Raw genomic sequence first — 21,024 nt, 5'->3', positions numbered from 1 at the left:
TCAGAAAAATCCTATCCCTTCAAGATGCTGAAAAGCGATTCCACGCATGTATTACTTTGCCACTACAGTACACTACTGCAATGCACTCCGACTGGATTTAGCAACAACTTACTAAAGAGCTTCGAACTCATCAAGAACGCTGCCGCTCGTACACTTACTACATGCCTCACCTGTACTGGCCTCTTTACTCTGACTCCCTGTCAAAAGTATTATTGATGTTAATGTACTCCTTCTAACGCACAGTACAATGCTCTAAATGGCTTTGCTCCAAATTACTTCAAGGAATGAATTGTCCACACCTGCCCACAAAGACATCGTTTGTCCCAATGTGCAAGTCTTCTTAGAGTTTCACAAGTACCAAAAAGCACAATTGGAGGCACTACCACCCCCAGCCCCTTCCCCTCCCTACCCTAACCTGGGTCTGTATCAAATTTCTCCCCTTACCCGAATCCAGGTTTGTATCCCTGAGGGTGTTACCCTCACACCAAGCCGAAGCCAACGTTGCAGAAGCATGGGCCGGCCTTTACCCTGGATAGCCAGTGGAATGGTGTACTGAGATTGATGTTTAGATAATAAGGTTGTTGTGTATGTATAATAATATTCTGTTTACTAACATGTCTCTGCTCTCTACTATATAGCAGGACCTTTGCCAGCAAATGCTGATGACTGTGATTACATTACTCCTCATCACCATAACCTGTAATTATACACATATAAGGCAACCTAGCTCTGTCCACTCACTTTGTCTCTTCTCATCCCCTACTGCTCTAGACCATCTCCACTGTGGGATGCTGCTGCGGTCTTTTCTACCTGATCCACTTACAGAAACCCTCTGCTTACAGCTACTTAATGCTATTCACAATTTCTCCCCTGTTTATGATACATCTTATATACATATTGTTTGCCAGCCTATTTACCCTTAATACAATGAAATGCCATCATTGACATACTGTAATTTTCTGCTTCACAGCTTTTGGTAGATCCTGATGTCTGGTCACAACATCTGTGTTGACAAAGAGTTGACCTACGGTGTTAAATTCATTGCCGTAAGAACAGGAGCAAAACTATGTATGTACTATGTAAAACTATGCAATTACTAGAATGACAAACTGAATTCGTCTTCAACTAACAACTTTTTTTCAAAGAAGTGACACCATTGTTGGGTTGGAGGTTAAACTGGAGGTGTGTACTCTGTTAAATTCAGCCCTAAGGGTCTGCGGTTGAATTGCTGTAGTGAGTGCCACAACCCCCAAGTATTCCTGGAATAGGTGCCAATGCAATACGTGTTGTGAAGCACAAGGCTGATGTATAGGGCATTGGGATGAGATTCACACCTCCACCTTAAAATACGCGTACATTTCATAATAAACTGCCTACATATTTTTTCTGTCACATGCCACAATATTGGCATGCGACCCAGAAATAACAAGACTCGCAGAACACAGGAAAAAAACACCACGCATATAATGTAATTACAATATGCCCACACACAGACACTCAATGCACATACACACAGCCAGAAACTGGCATGCACACACTCATGCACACACCCGAGGTTCACACAAAAAACAGCAACCCAAAAACCCACCCATACACTCTACTTGTAAACACACCATAACATTGTTTTGATCCATGCCCTCACCCAAGGCTATGCGTTGCTTCCTTTGTTTTAACAACAACTCTAGCATCACCTTTAAACAGGCATTTTGCAGACTGAACCCATTTTATGTCCCAAAGTGCTTTTTGGAGAAAATTATATTAATTTTTTACATTTCTGAAAGGCTGAATTGTTCTTCACCTAATGGCTCATTGTCCTCTCATACACTTAGTACTTTTCTTCATGTGCTTGTTCTCAGTAGTTTGAACGGGGAGAATATGACAAGATATAATAATTCCTTAAGCTGCAAACAACAATACTGCACTGGTCGAGGTGTGTATATTTCATCTCAATGACACTTTGTCTTTGTGCTTCTACACACTTCATCAGTCCTTAATGGTCCCAGGCCTGACTTATTCTGGCACTGTTTGGGCTCATCATCTCTACATTCTCAGTCTGAGGACCTTTTTTATTGTTCGTGTCACTGGCTCGAGAGCTGTCCCCTGGCACTGTTTCCGACTCGCCATTCTCAGCGTATCTCCAGGGTTTCTTTTGTGGCTCCAGCTCGATGTGCACCGACTCCTGCAGGTCCTTGCCGGTGTGCACTCGGTTTCTCGCTGCGAAGTTCAGGGCGTTGGTGTTAGTCGGCATGTTTCTCAGGCTGTAAGCTTTGTTGGCTTGGCCCCCCTCTCTGCTGTCTCTGGGCCTGAGCCCACTCTGCAGGGGGCAGCAGCAGGAGAAGTTCTGGCAGATGGCCTGGAAACCTCTTTTGAAGTTCTCGTTGTAGTAGCCATAAATAATAGGGTTGACACTGGAGTTGGAGAAGGCCAGCCAGTGAGCGAATGGGAAGAAGTAGCTGGTCAGCAGCTCTAGCTGGTCCTTGTTCAGGTCGCCGTAGTCGATCAGAAGCAGCAGAGTCCACAGCGGAAGCCATGACAGCATGAAGAGCAGGGCCACCATGCTAAGCATCTTGATGACTTTGATCTTCTTGTTGGACACCAGTGGCCTGGCCCCGTGTGGCTGAGCGGGGGGATCGGCCGGCGTCTCGTGAGGATCCCCGCTTGACACCACGGTGGTGGTGTACAGCTTCACCCCGATGCAGCTGTACATCAGGATGATCAGACTGAGCGGCACCAGGTAAATGTGAGCAAACAGCACCATGGTGTAGATTTTGTGCATCTCGGGATCGGGCCAGTTCTCAAAGCACCTGTACATGGGGTAAGTGTGGTTGTAGTCTTGATTGTGGACCATGTAGTGGTCCTCCATTCGCTCCACAGTCAGCATCACCGCGGATGGACTGATTATCACTATGGCCAGGACCCATATCATTCCTATGGTTGCCTTGGCAACAAGCAGAGTTAGTTTAGGCTGGAAAGGGTACACAATACAGCGGAACCTAAGGGAGGGATTGGAAAAGATTGAAAATAAATCAATGGGGATTTCCTCAGCATATATATCAAACTCTAGAGCCAAGAACATGTAAGTCAATGCTGTTAACATATGTATGCTGTGTCCTGAGAAGTAAAGTGAAAAGTACTTGGAAAATACAAATAGCAGGCAAGTGTTTCAGAATAGCCCTTGATCCAAATCAGCATTCCAGCATGTTCAGGGTTGAATTTAGAACGCTTATAACTTGGCCTTCAGAAGCTTTAAAACACCTGGAAGAAGTCTTTGTGTCTTGGCTAATCAGCACAGCTAAGCAAAGTATCTAAGGCAGCAAGCTCAGCAGCAAACCTTTGCATCCCCATCTCAGACCTGAAACTCCGGGGCTCATTCAGAGAGTTGAGGTCCTCCCTTCATTTCCGTCAACCATCTACACGACTACATTACATTTTTGAATCAGGAGATAGAGGCAATGAGCTAAAGGGGCTTGCTCAGTACAAATGTGAAGCAGACTGCACAGTTATAACACACATAATGTCCTCCTCTACTGAATTACCTGCTTTCCAGCTGGAGGGGATGATGTAGTATGATAATGATAAAAAACTAAAAGGCCAGGTTTGGTATTCCTATGCCTTGGCTCACAAAATATGAACTGATCTTGTCTTTGTTCAAGATTCTAATACGTCTCTGTTAATCTTCCCAGTTCCCATGTGTGCACACACCTTTACCCATGTAATCTTTACACAATTCCATCTCCACAAACCTGTCGACAGCGATGGCCACGAGGGTAAACACAGACGCTGCCACAGACATCCCCTGCACCAGGCCACTTATCTTGCACACCATGTTGGAAAACGGCCAGCCTAGAGTAGAGGTAATGTAAATATCACTGATAAAGTTTTCATTGGAACAAAGCCTGTCTCATAGAAAGATGAGATGAGAGTTATAACAGCAATTTCTAGTGGACTGAAATGGTACAATAGATAGATTGTTTGCGAGGGCCTATTGTTTTCTGTGCTTGTTTTAAAACATGTCATTGATCACTGGGCCTTTTCTATTATAGTTGAAGATATGCTGTATACTATGTCTGTCTAAATCTTGTCTCACAAAACATAGGAAAATTGCTTTACGGAACTCAAAAAATTCCACTGGGTGAAAAAAAACTGTTGCCGTGCTTCCCTAAATCTTTATCCTTTCAGCTAAACAACTAAAATGATAATGAGTTTGTCATTCTCTGTTTATTATTAAATGTTTCTCTAGACCCAGTATTCTTTTTCAACAATGGACAATGAACACTGCAAACAGGACATGTAATCTCTGTCTACCTTTATAGAGTCTAACTCTGTCCCTCATGTGTAGCTTTTTCCAAAAGTATGTGATTAACTAACTTAGCTAACTTCCCTCGTCCAGCACCATGGGCCAATGCTAAATCCTGGCCATAATTATGGCAATTTGCTAGTTTTCCCTTCATATTAGTGTTTAATGTATCTCTACAGGATTTTGATTTTGTTAATCTACATTTGTTCACATGTAGACCACAAAAACAAAAGCTCTGCTAAGAATTCTTGAAGGTCAAAGTACCTTTTTACATGCTGTGCTTCAAAGGAGAAAGGTTTATTGGTTAATTGAGTCTGGGCTCCATTGTATTACAAGGAGGAAAGGTAAAGGCTTAACGTGTTCAAAGTATTTCCCAAGTTGGGAGGAAATTTTCTAGCCTTTAGACTGAATGCAAAGTGTTTCACTTTTCAATTCTTCCCATTAGGCACATTTGCAGATCAAATAAATTATAACTTCACAAATAGTGAAAAACAATAACACATGTAGATATGCTGAAGGTGGAAGTTTATTTAAAAAAAAGGCAGTTATTGGCATGACCTCTCATAGTGGCCTCTCATGGTGACCTCTCCATATTGTATAAGCAAACATTGGGAAGCTGTGTTTTATTCTTAGGTATAACTGTTTTTGCCTTTTTCTGTGCTATACAACTATTGTTACATGTCAATTGTTTCATGCTTAGCAAAGGCAAAGTCATGTTTTGGTCTAAGTTTATATGTTTTGGACCACATGTTTGAAGGTTGATTTGTGTGAGGTACAGTTCCATACAGTTCTCCTCACATCCAGGAAATGGCAGCTTATGTGAAAGTTCTACCAGGAAGAATTTGTTGTTTGTGTCCGTCCTTCCTTATTTCTGACCAATTTCAATTCCTTCCCTTAAAACTCCTGCCCAACAGGCCTCTTTGCTGTTTTCACAATGCCGTGCTCATTGTCCTGATAACTGGAGTTCGGCTTTTCACAGCTGACGGCAGGCTTTCATAGAATGGTGTAACCTCTCATGTGGAACCAAGGACAGGGCCCACATAAAGCACACATATCTGTTTTTTTTATATTTTGTAACATCCTCTTTCAGATTAAACATTCAAATCAATCAAATCTGCCTCCTGAGTCTTTATGGTAGAGTTGGGCTGAAACAAAGCAGCTGGATTTGGATTGTGGGATTTCTCTCACATGGTTTTCTGATGAGTGCCAGACATCCCTTCATCTCCACAGTCTATTTTCCAAATTCAGGCGGCAAAGGGCCTGATTCAAGGTCTGCGAGTCCATTATCTGAGTAAGTGGGTTGAAAGTGTTCCCCCTGGCAGAACTAAACATGTTTTAAATGTCTCATATCTGAGCTGCACCTGCACTGAATGGCCAGGATGCTTTTTCATCCATACAAGCGTTAAATGTGCCCTTGCTGGGATCTCTCAGACAAGACATGAGTGTGGTTCGCTCAGCATTAAGGTACCATTTATGCATACAAATACTAATCTTCTGCAGAGCTAAAATTCCTGGTATTGGCACTCACATAAATTGTGCCAAAATGTACTGGGGGCCCTATCTACTTCTCACAAGCATCAGGTGGCTTTTTCTGAGAGGTTGAAACAATGTGACAGGGACTGAGTGGGTGGTTGCAATGTGCCTCCAGTCATCTTAACAGAGGAAGGTGACTTTTTTCATTATTAGCTTTTAAAAAATGACCCTCATGATTACCTGTGATGAGGTTGTCCACAAGGGTGGTGGGTATGCAGAAGATTCCCACGAGCAGATCGCTGACAGCCAGGTTAAGGATGAAGAGGTTTGTGACGGTTCTCATGCGCCGGTTCTTCACCACGATCAAGCACACCAGGCCGTTTCCCACCATACACAGTAGAAAGATGAAGAGATAGACCAGGATCAAACTGGCTGCCACAGGAGGGGAATGCTGATAGTAAGGGTATGGGTGATCGGAGCTGTTGCCAGCGGAGATGTTGCTCATTGAGCCATTGGTAACGTTCCCAATCCAGGAGAAATGTATATCAATAAGGGGCACCGCAGGGTCTAACCAGGCATCCATCTCCAATGCTACTTCATTCATGTTGTCCCCAACTTTGAGAGTTTCTCAGGGTGGAATAGAGAGATGGCACCGCCTGTGCATGACGAAGAGAAAGATCAATCAGATTCCTCAGGCAAAAGACATACGCACTATAGTAAAACAAGCTAGTGTTGCTGTTTATTTCAGTTATAATGTCATTAGCATTTGTATACGTTTTATAATAGCACTGTGACAAATCTAGCGAACCAACTAAACAATAATCAAACAACTAAACAAGTCATCCATCTGCCTATCAACCAGTTTAGAAAGCATTAAGATAGCAATGATCTGGACAGGCATTTAATGCATGATATGGCTTCCTCCTCAGTATAAGTTCTTTCCTTCTATGTCTTTTAAAATAAGTTGTTTTCACAGAAACTTTGGTGTGCATATATTTTTCTCAAAATCATGATTAGAATGACTTATTGTTGGGAAGAAGAGTTGCTTTGGTTGATCACACATAAATACATATCCAAACCATCTCATAATTATTTTTAAGATTTTGCCCCAACGCAGCACTGGTGTTAAAATCAAATTATCAGATCTTTCTGGGATGTTCTTATTTGTCATCCCAGTGCCAGTTCAAGTTGACAACAATTTAGATTCACAATACACAGAAGCCTCTGCACCGACAGCTTCTTTGGAGAAAACTTCGCAATTGATTATACAGAATCGGGAACAATACCAAAATTGTACTGTTGCAACTACCAAACATCATTTTGTCCCCCATATACCAGCTAACAACCATTATATTAAAGCTAATGACCATACTATAAGTTTACAACATGTGCAGAAAACATCACTGTGTTATTGATTTCCAGTTTCAAAATAAGACATTCACATACTTTGATTGATTTGTATGCAAGCAGGGACAGGTGAGAGATTGATTGAAGTTGATTGTTGTCATTAATGTTAGTATCCCCTATGCTGGGCCAAGGGACTCCGGCTGCCATGTGCTTCTTGTGTTTGGTTGTTATACCATGTGCTCTTGTGTTTTTGTTGTTATGCTATGTGCATTCTTGTTTTGCCCTGAATTCCTCCCCCACCTGCCTTCTGCCACTTCCTGGATTTTCCCGTCACCCTCTACCGCACCTGGGGGGTATTCAGCGTAAGGGGCTTAAGTTAAGTTGATTAATTGTCCTGTTAGCCAGTTTGAATTACCAAGATGATTAAAAAGTGGATATTTTGGGACATTGACAGCTTATCCGCGGTCTAACCATGTAGTTAATTTGAACCAGACTAAATGTATGTATCAAGTGCGCGTGCCCGTCCTACTTCAAAAGGGGGCAGGCTCGATCACCAGAACCATGTTTTTTTAAATGGTGCAATGGCTTCTAAAGAGCCTCTTTTTTTTCTCCGCTGGCGAGCAGGAGATGATCATGAACACTAATGAAGAATATAAGACCATAATCATGGCAAAATCCAACACCGCCACCGCTGCAAGAGCGAGACAAGAAGCTGAGTATGGGTCTGTGTATGCAGGCATGTCTATGTATGTATACATTGTTGCAAATGTGATATTGTACAGTGGGTATTGCTGTTGGTTAGTAGTTGCAAGGTTGCTAGTTTGATTCCCCTCATCTCTTTACCAAATACATTTTTACATTTCCTTGTAAGTCGCTTTGAATAAAAGTGTCTGTTAAATGACTTAATGTAAGTTTATTAAAAAGAAATTCAAAAAAATTGAAGCAGTGAAAAGAAATTGTGTGTATTTCTCTCTTTTCTTATCATGAGTCCACCTTAATCATTTTCTACAATAATGACATGCTATGTTGTACTAATACACTGTCATATAATAATGAGTGCTTTGTTCTCCACATCGCAGACATTAAAAACATGTATCCTACTACTCGCATAAAGCGCAAGACAGTCAATGTTCAGCTGTGGTGTTTGCAATAAATGTCTCGAGAAGGTCCACAAAGGAGGCTCTATTTTCATAGTTTGAATGTTTGTCTGTCCGCAAATATTTCGCAATAACTACCAGGCCGATTTTCATGAAATTGGGAGGGGTGAAGCATGGACCAAGGACCAAGGGGAAAAAAACACCAAACTAAGTAGCCAATGCAGATCAAGGGGACAACTATTTTCACTTTTGTAAACTTTGGACAACATTTGGCCTTGGTGGAGCTCTGCGCTCTCCGAGTTTCTTTCCAGTTTCAGCTGAGGAAACATGCCAAAGCAGCTGCTGTGACTACCAAACATATGGTCACCAAAATCTTCCAAATGGTAATCTTGTCATGGTAACAAAGAAAAAAGGTTCCCACTCTGTAATGTATTGTTCTGCCACTAAATTCAGTGACTTTCAGTATCTTACACACTCTGGAATTGCTCAGACACCTGGGGCTCAGGAAGAAAAACTGAGGTATGAGCGACAGCCACAAATTGTAGTATGGGAATGGAAGTAGGCAATTGAGAATCATCCTAGACGGAGGGTCAGAGAAGCTCAATTATCAAACAGAACCACAAAATGTTGCCAGAACTGATTGCATTAGAAGCATACAGTAGGTAATTTATGTTCACATTCCAGGAAGTATCTAAAACTGTATGGCTAGAGTTTGGGAGGTTTGTATTTCAGACCTACACAGCTGAATCCAAAGTATGTTCCACGTGCTTCACTGCTGCTCTTTATTGGAATGAAGACAACCACAAGAGAAATGTCCTCTTTTCTTACAGCTACACTGATGTGAAGATGTTGAGAGAAGCTTTGAAATGAAAGTAATTTTCTGTACCAAGGAAGCTACAATTAGACAGTCAAGTTCAAGTTTCCGTCATACTTCTCCCAGAAGAAAATTAATTCAAAGAGCTCACTGGAGCTCAGACATTTTTGATCAAGAGGAGGCGTTCGTTTTTTTTAATTTTCAGGTGCCTTGCACTTAACCATGTCAGCATCTGAAACATGAACAAAAAGAGTTTTCACTTTGAACTTAAATTCTGCAGTATCATCATTTACCATGAGCCTTTGCTCTTAGTCGTGACAGTGAACAACAAAGCCTCCTTTTTAATGGAAACTACTGAAAAGGCACTAGATCCCTTCTCCAAAGGAGACACATCTCAGTACACAATTTCAATCATTCAGAATTTGAATTAATATCTCTGCGTGGTGTTAATCTACAGCACTTTTTAATAGGCCTATAGTTTCATCTGCTCCTTCATAACTGTTTACTTCTCTATCTAAACAGCAATCCCTACCTACCTTAAAATACTGTCATATTACGTGGGTCTTCCTTAGTTTTATTACTAAGGAGCAAAAATACTAATACAAATGTGCATCTGTGCTAAATGATACATAGCCTAAATAGATCTAGTTTTGTCTTTACCCTGATCCAGTGCTTGAAAACTTGCAAGCACATGCACAGTCTGCGCTGACTCAAAACTCTGCTGAAGATGAAATTTGCGTCAGAACGAGTCTGCAGGAGTATACCAGCCACCTTTAGCAGTAACTATTTAATGGTTTTCTTCAGGAAGACAACAAAAGTGATGGTTGGAGTTGCACATGTCTGTTCCATTTGGCGCTCCATACACATGAGACCTGAAATGCTAAAAGGTGCATTGGAATATTGATTTGATCTCCTGATGCTGAAATCTGAATGCAGATGATTTCTGACTTGACTTTAGGCCCTTACAACCCTGGTTTCTCATTACAGTAAGGAAACAATCAGTAATACATTCAGCCAAAGTCATAATGCTGCATTGCATACAACCTTATAATAACACCTATCGTTACTCATTCAGACACAGAAAGTCTTCTACTACAGACAATATAAAACTATCATGTAAGATTGATGACTACTAAGAGCACACTTGATTTTATTAACATCTTTCGATGACAAACGCTCATACAATAGCTTTAAAGAGGAAGTCTAGGTTCACATCAAACCGTCCAGAGTATAGCCCCCTTCAATCAGTCATCTAGCTACTAATAACGTGACACAGCTCACGTGCTAAACCACAGTTTTGAGGAACACTGCTGAAAAACCATGAGTTTCAGTTGGAGCTAAGGACACGTTTTTACAATTGCATTGTTTTGGAGCTTTATCAATAAAATTGAATTGAATTGAATTAAGTGCATTACATTTAGTCATTTGGCAGACGCCTTTATCCATAGCGACGTACAAAGGAGAGGACAATCAAGTATTGGAATACTTTTCCCTTCAGTTGATAGAGACATGGGTCATAGACTCAACAGAGGCCCCCTTTATGCCATTCCCTGTGAGCAGATAGCACTTGATCATACTGTTCACATTTGACCACATTCATCCAAATTACCCTTGCAAATTTGTTTTCTGTGTTTGAACCGATGAATTACATGGGTAGAAAGAGTTTTTGCGCTGGTCAACACAAGAAAATGTCAGTGAATCGTCTAACCGCTACTAATATTAAAACAGCTATATGGCATTTCTCTCCTTCATCATTTAAGAATGGTGCCCTAAAAGTTTAATCAGAAACGACATGCACTCAATGTATACTAAAGATGTTTTAAATGTGTCTAAAATCACTAAACGACATTTCTGATTGCACTATTTCTAGCTGTAATTGATATTCAGCTTAAGTATACCCAGATACAAAGGCCTTGTGCTAAGGGGGTCAGAAATGAGATTGGCAGAGAAAGAATTGGAGAAATGTGGAATAAAGGGCAAAACTGTATAGCACTTTAAATGGTTTCAACACATCTTACCACAAACTTGTGTTGACTACCTTGGCCTCTATGTCTGAATTGCAGTGGCTTTTGTGTTGCTCATTCTTCATTATTCATAATTGTAACAACTCCCCAGTTCGATTCTTTACAACAACAGGAATACCTCTTTTGTCTGAAACAAACAAATAAGTATGATAAGATTGAATGCGCTTGACCGCCTTGATATCCTGAAATAATTTTTAAAAACACCAACAAATCCATGGACTTGGAGGTCAAACAATTACTTTTGTAAAAATGTTCCACTCAGCCATCCTTTCACACAAGACAGTCACAGTCAAGGCCTTTTCCACTGTATCTTGGTTTCTGTACCTCACCTGGATAAAAGTGTCTGCCAAATGGATGAACGTAAATGTTAATGTGTATAGTTTATGGGGACTGAAATTAATTCATGATTTTGTGAAACTAGGCTCTAGCCTTTTTGCCAGAGAAACACACAGACTGACAAAAATGACATCCAAACGTCTGACAAATGTGAAGGTGCGCTAAATGGATAATTGATTAAGTAAATTAACGACGTGATTGCTATTAAATGTGTTGCTATACAGCCAAACTTACGAATGGACACAGGACGAGACCATGACTTACTTGAGAGACCTTCAGTTACATAATTGAAACAAGAGCAACATACTTCAAATTACTTTCTCAAAAATCTCCTAGCAAATTTTGGTAAAGCATACAGTCTGAAATGCAACATCCCTGTTAGTGAGGTATTTGTTCAGACAGATAATAACTGTGGTATTCCTACATCATTAAACTGATGAGTTTCCTGCTGACTAATTAAGATCTTGGCCCTCATTGGGAAATTTTTTGTCAAACATGTCAGTTTTGTTTTTCGTGGGACAGTTTTTGAAACACCATGTTAATTTACACACTAATTACACACAAGCTGTATGCATAGTAGGCTCAGAATCTCAATATGTACACTACAATATTTGCTCTCTCGCTCTCTCTCTCTCTCTCTCTCTCTCTCTCTCTCTCTCTCTCTCTCTCTCTCTCTCTCTCTCTCTCTCTCTCTCTCTCATATATACTGTATGTGTGTGAAGTTAAAACTCAAATAAGCTTTAATGAACGTACATCTGTCTGTCAAGGGCAAAGCCTAAAACTATTTTAATGACTACCTGTCCACAAGTATGTGGTCTCTCAGCATGGGCTTAGTCAATATCTTCCTCTGCTTTGTATCTTCGACCAAGATCATAAACGTTGCACTTTAATATTTATTTTGCTGATTTCAGCTCTTTAAAGTTCCAAATATTATTTCCCCTTCTAAAGTAGGCCTACCTAATAAGGACAGACCATTCTATTTCATGCATTTAGATCAGTATCTATATGCCATCCCCTGAAATGTCAAGTGTTCGAATTTAGAACCATGACTCAAAAAAACACTATCCAACATGGGACAGATACAAAAATATCCCCCTGAAAATATTTCAGTTGGTTCAACATTATAATACTGAGTTACCAACTGCCTGCAACAGCAGGGTCTGGGCCTCGTTTCCCGATAACGACGTATCTTAACGGCCTACGTGGACTTTCGCGACATCGTACACTAAGTAACACTTTCTATTTACGTGCGTTTCCCAACCATCAACTTAAAGTCAGGTGCACGAGCGCAACGTGCACGAGTTCTTAAGTAGCTCTTAGGAGCTGTTTACGTCAGGTTAACCTGTTTACGTTAATTGCTGTGAAATTAGCTAGCCTATGCGTGCATCGAACATGCAATGTGCACTGAATTCGGGGCAGGGATAGTAACGCCATCTCCAGCAGAGTAGCCTATTTAAACTGTGTTCCCATTGTAAGGACATTTATTACGATCTGTCTGAGAGTGGGCTGTCAAAGCTAGCATCATCGAAGTCATACAGTACAGTAGGCTACATACATTCAATAAAATTAACCTACATTTGAGTCCAACTGCATGACCATTCTTACCCTAACAATAAAGAAGTGATCCTATTTCAACCATAACTTCATTTTAAATAATGTCTTTCTTTATGACATTTAGTTTATAGTTTAGACAGCAACGTTGACATCTACAGTATATTCAACTGCATCCACTACATAATCTCAAACTTTATTTGTTGGTAACTCTCCAAAAAGGCTAGCATTAACACATTTCTTAATGAAAAGGAAACATGCATCACAATAATACTTCAGTGTAACCTGTACCTATGTGGAGTGCAAATATGTCTTGCCATTACACTACCCAACAGCCCTACGTCTGCTAACACTACAGAATGCATAATTCCTACGGGCACTGCACTAGTTTTGTATAGCCTAATCTTTATTTTCAAATACTCAATATTCTTTATTTCTGTTTTGATGGGAATAGGCAGGTGAAACAATGACATTCTCATGATGTGCTATACACAGAAACATCGTTTGGATTTCTTCTACAATAGGCCGAACGACACCCCTGGATAAGGTGTCGAGGGGTTTGAAGCGTACGTCATGCGTGACTGTATGAGCTATGAAACTAGCGATTTAAAAAAAGTTTCAATGAAGAACATTGCAAATATATATGTATACAACCATCTAGCTAGACAGCTACCATATAAGCCAATGGAGTGGTGGCATAAGCACTAATTGTGCCATAAAACTACTGTTTGAAAGCTTCAGTTAAGACCTACATACTCTCCATTGGTCGCGTAGCACATTTCAGATCAAACCGAGTCATTATAAACATATAAAAAGTTGTGTAGATAGCTTTATTAATGTAAAATATTCCTCGCTTCAAGTAGCCATGTTTTTTTTTTTTAATTCCCCTTTCTTCCGAACGACGGTCGAACGACGCCCCTGGTGGATTAAATCGCTAAGTGTGAAGTTACTACTGGTCCTGACCACACGTAGAATTCTTCTCAACGAAAGATACACTTAAGCTAAGTGCGTCGTTGGGAAACCCGTCTGCAACGTAGGATTCCTCTTACTACGTCTTAGCTTTTTTTTCCCTCTTACTACGTCTTAACTTAGCTTTTTAGGCTAAGTGCGCGTTCGGGAAACGAGGCCCTGGTTTCAGTCAGGAAGAAAGGATATTGAAAGAGCTGAAATCAGCTAAATAAATATTAAAGTGCAACGTTTGTGATCTTGGTCGAAGATACAAAGCAGAGGAAGATATTGACTAAGCCCATGCTGAGAGATCACATACTTGTGGACAGGTAGTCATTAAAAAATAGTTTTAGGCTTTGCCCTTGAAGCACCTGTAAATACATTATTTCCCTCTTGTGGCAATATCATGAACTGACATGAACTATCATTAAGGAATATTTGGCTGTATACTGATCATACATGTCCAATGAGAGAAAAAAAGCGGATATAAAGTCACAGTTGAGAGAAATTAAAGTGACAAACTATTGTTTGCAACAGCTTTTTCATGGATTTAAGAGTCCATGCTGACACGTTTCATGATGTATCTGTACAACTAAAGCAATTTAATCGCGTACTCCACTAATAGACTAAAAGCAGCCAAACTCTATTTTAATAAAGGTGAGCGTTTATATGAGACCAAGCACACAAAGCCTACCCGACAACCACCCCTCCCGAAGAACAGCCTTAAATGCTTATTAATTAAGTCCAAAACGTTCCTAGCGCATGGATTCATAAAAAAAGTCATCTCGACTCTAAATACAGGAGAGGTGTAGGCTACATATGTTTTAACAGGAATTTGTTGAATATCAATAATACGCTAAAGTCGGCGCTGCCGAAAGCTCCAAGTAATAAGTGCCAGGAGAACAATAAAAATAATTAGCAACTAGAACTGACAATAACGACCACAAATAAATGTGTCAAATGAATTAACTCGAGGTGCACACATTCCATACAGATGTTGTCCAAGCTAAACCAAACTTACCCACAATTATAAACGTAGCAGTCAGTATTATGTGTAAAACTATCAAAATAAAAAAGTGCCTAAATTCAAGTCCAGACGAAGATTTTGGCTCATTCTGCGTTTCTTCTTGACTGAATTCGTAGAGTCGATCCAATTATCGCCCATGTCATCCAATGGACCGATGATTTTTCCTTCTGTCCTCCTCATATTCTCCCCCTCTCCAAGTGTTTTGCGTCACACCGGACCATGCGCTACCTTTCGCCCCCTGCACCCTAGCAATTTCCTCAGAAAACCGAGACACATGCACATGAATCTATAGGCTACTGATATTTCCCCCACATAAGCTACTTCAGAGACTTGTCGGAGCTTCTTCTCAAGTCATTTATTTTGCGTGCATTCTGAGTAAGCTTCAACGTCAATCTTGCATCATATCAAAATACACATCAACGTAATTACATTTTAATGTGAACAAGAAGGCGAACTGTCTGCCGTTAACTTTGTTAGAACATCAAACTGAACATTCAACTTGGGATGAGCAACTGTTCTTTCTTGAATAGTCAGTATTGGATATATTTTTGGAAATCTAATTCCCCTCATATATTTACTAAATGAGGAACAAGATCTGAGTTAAACCCAGCAAAAGGGATTTCCAAAAGGGAAGTCCATCAATTACAAACGTTATCCCCACAGGAAAGACAAACGAAACCAAACATATAGTTGAATCACAGATATTTAACAAAAGTGTTCCCTTTGTGTGTCCTGTTGACATAGACTTTACTGTTCGGAATGCTTTAATCCCATCCCTATACCTTGAATGACTTTAATGCTCTGAATTCCATTGCTGTTTCTTTGACAGAGGACGTAACCATGCTGTGGAATCAAGTTAATCCATGATGAGGACTCATTTCAGAGGAACATATCCGACAATTAAACTAGTTATCAAAGCCATAACAAGGACAGTGCCCTGGCTCAACACTGAAAACCAAGGGCTTCAAAGCTAAATAGACTTAGTTATGACATGAAAGCAAAATAATTAAAATGAATGCAACTGGTTAACTAAAACTAGAGGAAGCATACTTTAAAATTTAAAATGTGAATAGCAACTATTCTGTGGTGTGGGCCATCCTAAAAACAGTTTCACAAAAAACAGCGAACGAAGACTTTATTTTTTTTTCAAATAACCTTTTGGATCCAAAACTCAGAGATGTTGTCAGAGATGCACTGAATCATTTTCAAGTCTTCTCAATGATGGCTTTGTGTAGTACAGTAATTTCATCGCATAATCATCCAAACACTCATGCAGGTTTGCCAACCAAAGCTCTGACTGTTTCAACCTCTGACTAAAGGTGTTGTCTATAAATAACAGTTACAGGTTTATCCCTATAGACATGAACAGCCATTATCGAGAGCCTTTGTTAGCCTCCATCTATACTGCCCAGTGGGGTGCTCTTACACAGTGTGAAGTCTCTTCTTCACGAGAATGAAAGGCAAGGAGATTTGAAATGTACTCCCAGCTGAAAACACCTGGAATTGCAACTCAGGGTTTGTATGTTGTATGTTAGTGCAACATACTTTACATTAAACCCAATGCTCTTCTGTTTTGAGATAACTTAACCTGAGCTGCCAACAGTGGAGCTATCATTTTCTCTGCATGCAAGGTCCCCAAAGGATGTGGGTTGAGACTAATTAGGCCTATTTGCTTCTGCATGCAGCGTGCTCCCTGTAGTGGTGGAAGGAACGCTCCATATGGGTGGAAGTCGTCTATCAGTGTTTCAGTTGCTAGGATGAGATGATGGCAGACAGAGACCCTCCTGTCCAGAGAGCAAATGGATAAAAACACCACCGCTTTTGAAATTTGATGTGAAGCATACCCACTCAGGGCTCAGATACACATACGCGTTTTTGTAAAAACGGGACGCGAGCAAATGCATTGATTCCTATGGTACGGCGCGTTTAAAGCGTGCGCCCCTTCTCCACCACGCGTTGCGTCTTTGAAGCGTTTTTTAGGTGCGCTTAAAAGTTTAACTATTCTCAACTTTCCAGCGCAAGGCAGGGAAGCGCACCGCTTCTGTTTTGGCCGCTGCACTTTGCCAAGGCGTTACTGAAGCGTTTCTGCCTGAAAAAAGACGCGTATGTGTATCTGAGCCCTCAGGGTCCTTGCGGTTTGGACAGTGGAAGGTTATTTGAATCTGAATCTGAAAATGTTATTCTCCAGAGAACTCACTGAATGCCACTTAAGGTTATTGCAATACGTGTTTACAGTTTGTCCCCCTCTCTACCATCGTGATAAACCATTTGCTCAAGGATACATTGCTGTTGAGTGGCACAGAAAAACATATGAACTCTCAATACAGAAGAAGCTTCTACCATAACAACTAAATGTCCATTATTGTGTTTGTTGCTTGCATTTTAGACTTTATATTCTTTTAACAGTAGCTTTGAAGAGGAAAAAGAAATATACTAACAAGAGACAATGAGAAGCACCTGTTTAAGCAATGCTAATGGTAAAAATAATACCAACACTAATACAACGTCTCTGGTGAAGAACCATGAAACTTATACTAAGAACTCATTTGATGAGGCATCTGCAGAATACATCAGAAGGCTTTAAAATTGTGTGGTTAGACCAATAATCAGCTTTGTTCAAATTTTCATATGAATGGAAATGTCTTCAAACCATGAGAGAAACCCAAGACTGTTTCAGGTGGACTACGAAAATGTGACAAATCTGTAAGGCTTCTCCTTATATTATAAGTGAAGGCAATTTTTGGGCCCTGTTACACTTGGCTAATGAGCCCATAGAGAACCAGACACGAGGCAAGCACCTGGCTGACCCTGGTACCAAGAGCTCTAGCCGATGGAGAATGGGGTGACAAGTCTTAATAACATGCAAAAAAAGATTTGCCTGGTGTTAGGGAAAGTGATATGAGACAGAGAGAGACACGAACCAGGGTGACTTTTTGCTCAGATCTCAGTCAGGGGAATGAGAAGGGGCCAGAGTGTGAGATGAGGTGACTCCCTCGTGCAGCTGGGACGAAGAAGGCAGGTCATGTCTGGAAGAGCATCTGAGTTTTGTTCGCACAGTCTGCAAGAGAACTCGATTCAGTGGGTAAACCCTTACACATTGCCTTATGATGAGCTTGCTAAAGCTATACAGTTTAGTCCAAGGCTAAGTTACTGAATCCGCTGAAGTTGATTAAAGATGTTCAGTGGTTTCCAATTCAGTGTGCAAGGTTTTCCTATTTCATTTCTTACTGGACAGACTATTCACAAGGTCAAATGTCATCACAAGATGTCAGAAGACTTCATAACTACTCATCTAGTCACTACTCTTTAGAACACATAGAGTCGTGGTTCATGGGCATGCAAATTTTGTCATTCAACAAAGGCTACCTTTACACTATTTCCTGTGACCAGATAGCACCTTCATTCACCACATTCATCTAAATTACACTTGTAAATGTGTTTTGTGAGGAATGACATGTGTAGAAATAGTTTTTGTGTTGCTGTGCATAGTGAATCTAGACACAATTCTTCCGCAATCTCCCTCGAACTGCATATATCTCTTGTTTACATACAACTTTTAACCACTACTAATATGAAAACTAAAGCTATATGGCATTTCGCTCCTCCACCATTTAAGACCAGTCAATTAAGAATGTAATCACTAAATGTATGGCTTGGAAACTATTTCTGCAAGGGGTAAATGCTATTCAGCTTAAGTATACCCAGATACAAAGGCCTTGTAGTGTAACCATTACAGATGGTCCAGAACAGGGCGGCGCGTCTGGTATTCAACCAACCGAAAAGGGCACACTTCACCCAGCTACTTATTGAGTTCCACTGGCTGCCTATAGTTGGTCGCATTAAGTTCAAGTCACTTATGCTTGCTTACAGAGTGATTGCTAGTTCTGCTCCCACTTACTTAAATGCTCTTGTAATGGCAAATGTTACCATCCCCCCAGTTCTCTCCTTTGAACGTCACTTATGATATCAGCATCTTCTAAATCCTTGGCCTCTATGTCTGAATTGCAGTGGCTTTTGTGTGTCTTATTCTTCATTCTTCATAAATTTAACAACTCCCCAGGTTGTTTCTATACAAGAACAGGAATGCCTCTTTTGTCTGAAACAAGACAAGTATGACGAGGATGAATGCCCTTGATTGCCTTATCAACCTGAAGTCATTTTTTAAACACCAACAATTCCATGGACTTGGAGGTCAAACAATTATTTTTGTAAGAATGTTCCACTCCGCCATCCTTTCACACAAGTCAATCACAGTCCAAAGACAAGTTTGTATATCCTCAGGAAGGTGTGCTGGCATTTAAATGGATAGTTGATTAAGTGATTTAATGCTGTGATTTCTATTAAAAGTGTTGCTATACAACCAAACTTAGGAATGGACACAGGCCAAGGCCATGACTTACTTGAGACCTTCAGTTACATAATTGAAACAAGAGCAACATACTTAAAAGGACTTTCTCCAAAATCTCCAAGCAAATTTAGGTAAAGCATACAGTCTGAAAGGCAACATCACTGTTAGTGGAAGGAGAACACAGACATATAACAAAGTGAGGTATTCCTTCAGACAGATAATAACTGTGGTATTCCTACATCATTAAACTGATTGGTTTCCTGACTAATTAAGATCTTGGCCCATATTGGTCAAACTAGTCAAACACGTCAGGCAAACATATTTGTTTTTGTATTTTGGAACTCAATGTTAATTTAGACACTAATTACACAAAATAACTGTATGCATAGTCTGTAGGCTCAGAATCAATATGTACGCTCTCTCTCTCTCTCTCTCTCTCTCTCGTTAAAATTCATAAGTTTTTAATGAAGGTACGTCTACATGGCTAAGTCTGTTAAGGGCAAAGCCTTAAGCCTATGCAACAATAATTATTGACTTTATTCAGTATCAGTCTGTTTTGCACTGAATGAGAAGGTACTCCTGCATTCTCATGTCTGTCACCGGCCAAAATATTCCTTACTCTTTTAGCAAACTCTTTTTGTGACTATCTGTTTCCACAACAAGTCTGTGGTCTTCCTTTGCTTTGTATCTTTGACTAACATCATATACTTTGCACTTCGATATTCTCTATAAAGGGCCAGGTAACTGTTCTCTTTTCTGTCCTTTGCTGCTTTTAGCTATCCAAATATAATGTTCTATTTCTGTAGTAATTGTCAGATTTTTTTTTTAGTAGGTCGACCTAAATGTGAAGTGTTCAAATTTGGACCAACAATTCCATTATCCATACATCATTAGACAGAATGACAAAAACCGTCCTCTGAATATATTTCAGTTGGTTTAGCTTGATTATAGCACTGAGTTACCAGCTGATTTTAACAGCCGCGTATGCTTTCAATCAGGATGACAAGCTATCATACTGCTCATGACATGGAAATAAATTCCATATTGCTGTTACATTGCTTAGACTGATCCGTAGCTCTATGTATTTTAATTTAAGACTGTATTATAATATGGTGGGGCTGAGGATGACAAGGCGTAAAGTGTTTCCATACCCATTTAGTAGGGTCAGAAACCTCAGTTCCGTGACCATCCTCTGGCTAAGATGTTTTGACGACTGATTTTACTTCTATAAACCCATTATAAAAAATGTAGCCCCCATGTCCCTCACAAAAATGTCGGCATTTTTTGCTAGAGGGCCAAATCAAAAATGGCAGCAGGGCCTATCTTGTAAAAGAAACTTTTTTTACCAGAGCATCTAGATATGCCAAGTAGTTGGCACGGAGGCAGTGTTGGCGTAAGCTATCTTCATCTGGGGGTAGACGGATGAATGATTTATTTGTCATGCTCTTCCACTTCACTGCACGGGCCTTAACCATGGTGCTACTCTTGTGGTCACCATAGAAGACATGTCTTGTGAACTTGAATAGATCCTGTAACACCTCCTCCTCAAGGTCAAGGCTATCTCCGCACTGTGAGAGCTGTTGTCGTGCCACTGTGCTCTTCGCCACCTGGTCATACACTGACTTCTGACCGTTGCCATAGAATCCAGAGTTAGCATCACATCCTGTCATAGAGTGAAGCTGCACAATGCAGTCTGCCATCTCGTCAGTTACCAGATCACTGCAGACTACCGTCTCCTGCTTTCTCTTGATGTAGAGCATAC

General features: G+C 40.4%; 1 protein-coding gene across 1 annotated transcript; it reads right to left on the bottom strand.

Annotated features, from left to right (window-relative positions):
• Nucleotides 1–1,990: 1,990 nt before the first annotated feature.
• On the bottom strand, nucleotides 1,991–6,374 carry npffr1l2 (neuropeptide FF receptor 1 like 2; the record flags this gene model as incomplete). The annotated part of the gene is made up of 3 exons (XM_080852616.1): nucleotides 1,991–2,993; nucleotides 3,744–3,843; nucleotides 6,011–6,374. The coding sequence occupies 3 exons, from the start codon at nucleotides 6,372–6,374 to the stop codon at nucleotides 1,991–1,993; spliced, it is 1,467 nt and encodes a 488-aa protein (XP_080708742.1).
• Between the last annotated feature and the right edge of the window lie 14,650 nt (nucleotides 6,375–21,024).

Source organism: Sprattus sprattus (genome assembly GCF_963457725.1).
Source record: "Sprattus sprattus genome assembly, chromosome: 15".
NCBI lineage: Eukaryota > Metazoa > Chordata > Actinopteri > Clupeiformes > Clupeidae > Sprattus > Sprattus sprattus.
Note: the sequence above shows the minus strand (reverse complement) of the source record. Positions and strands in the feature narration are given on the sequence as shown.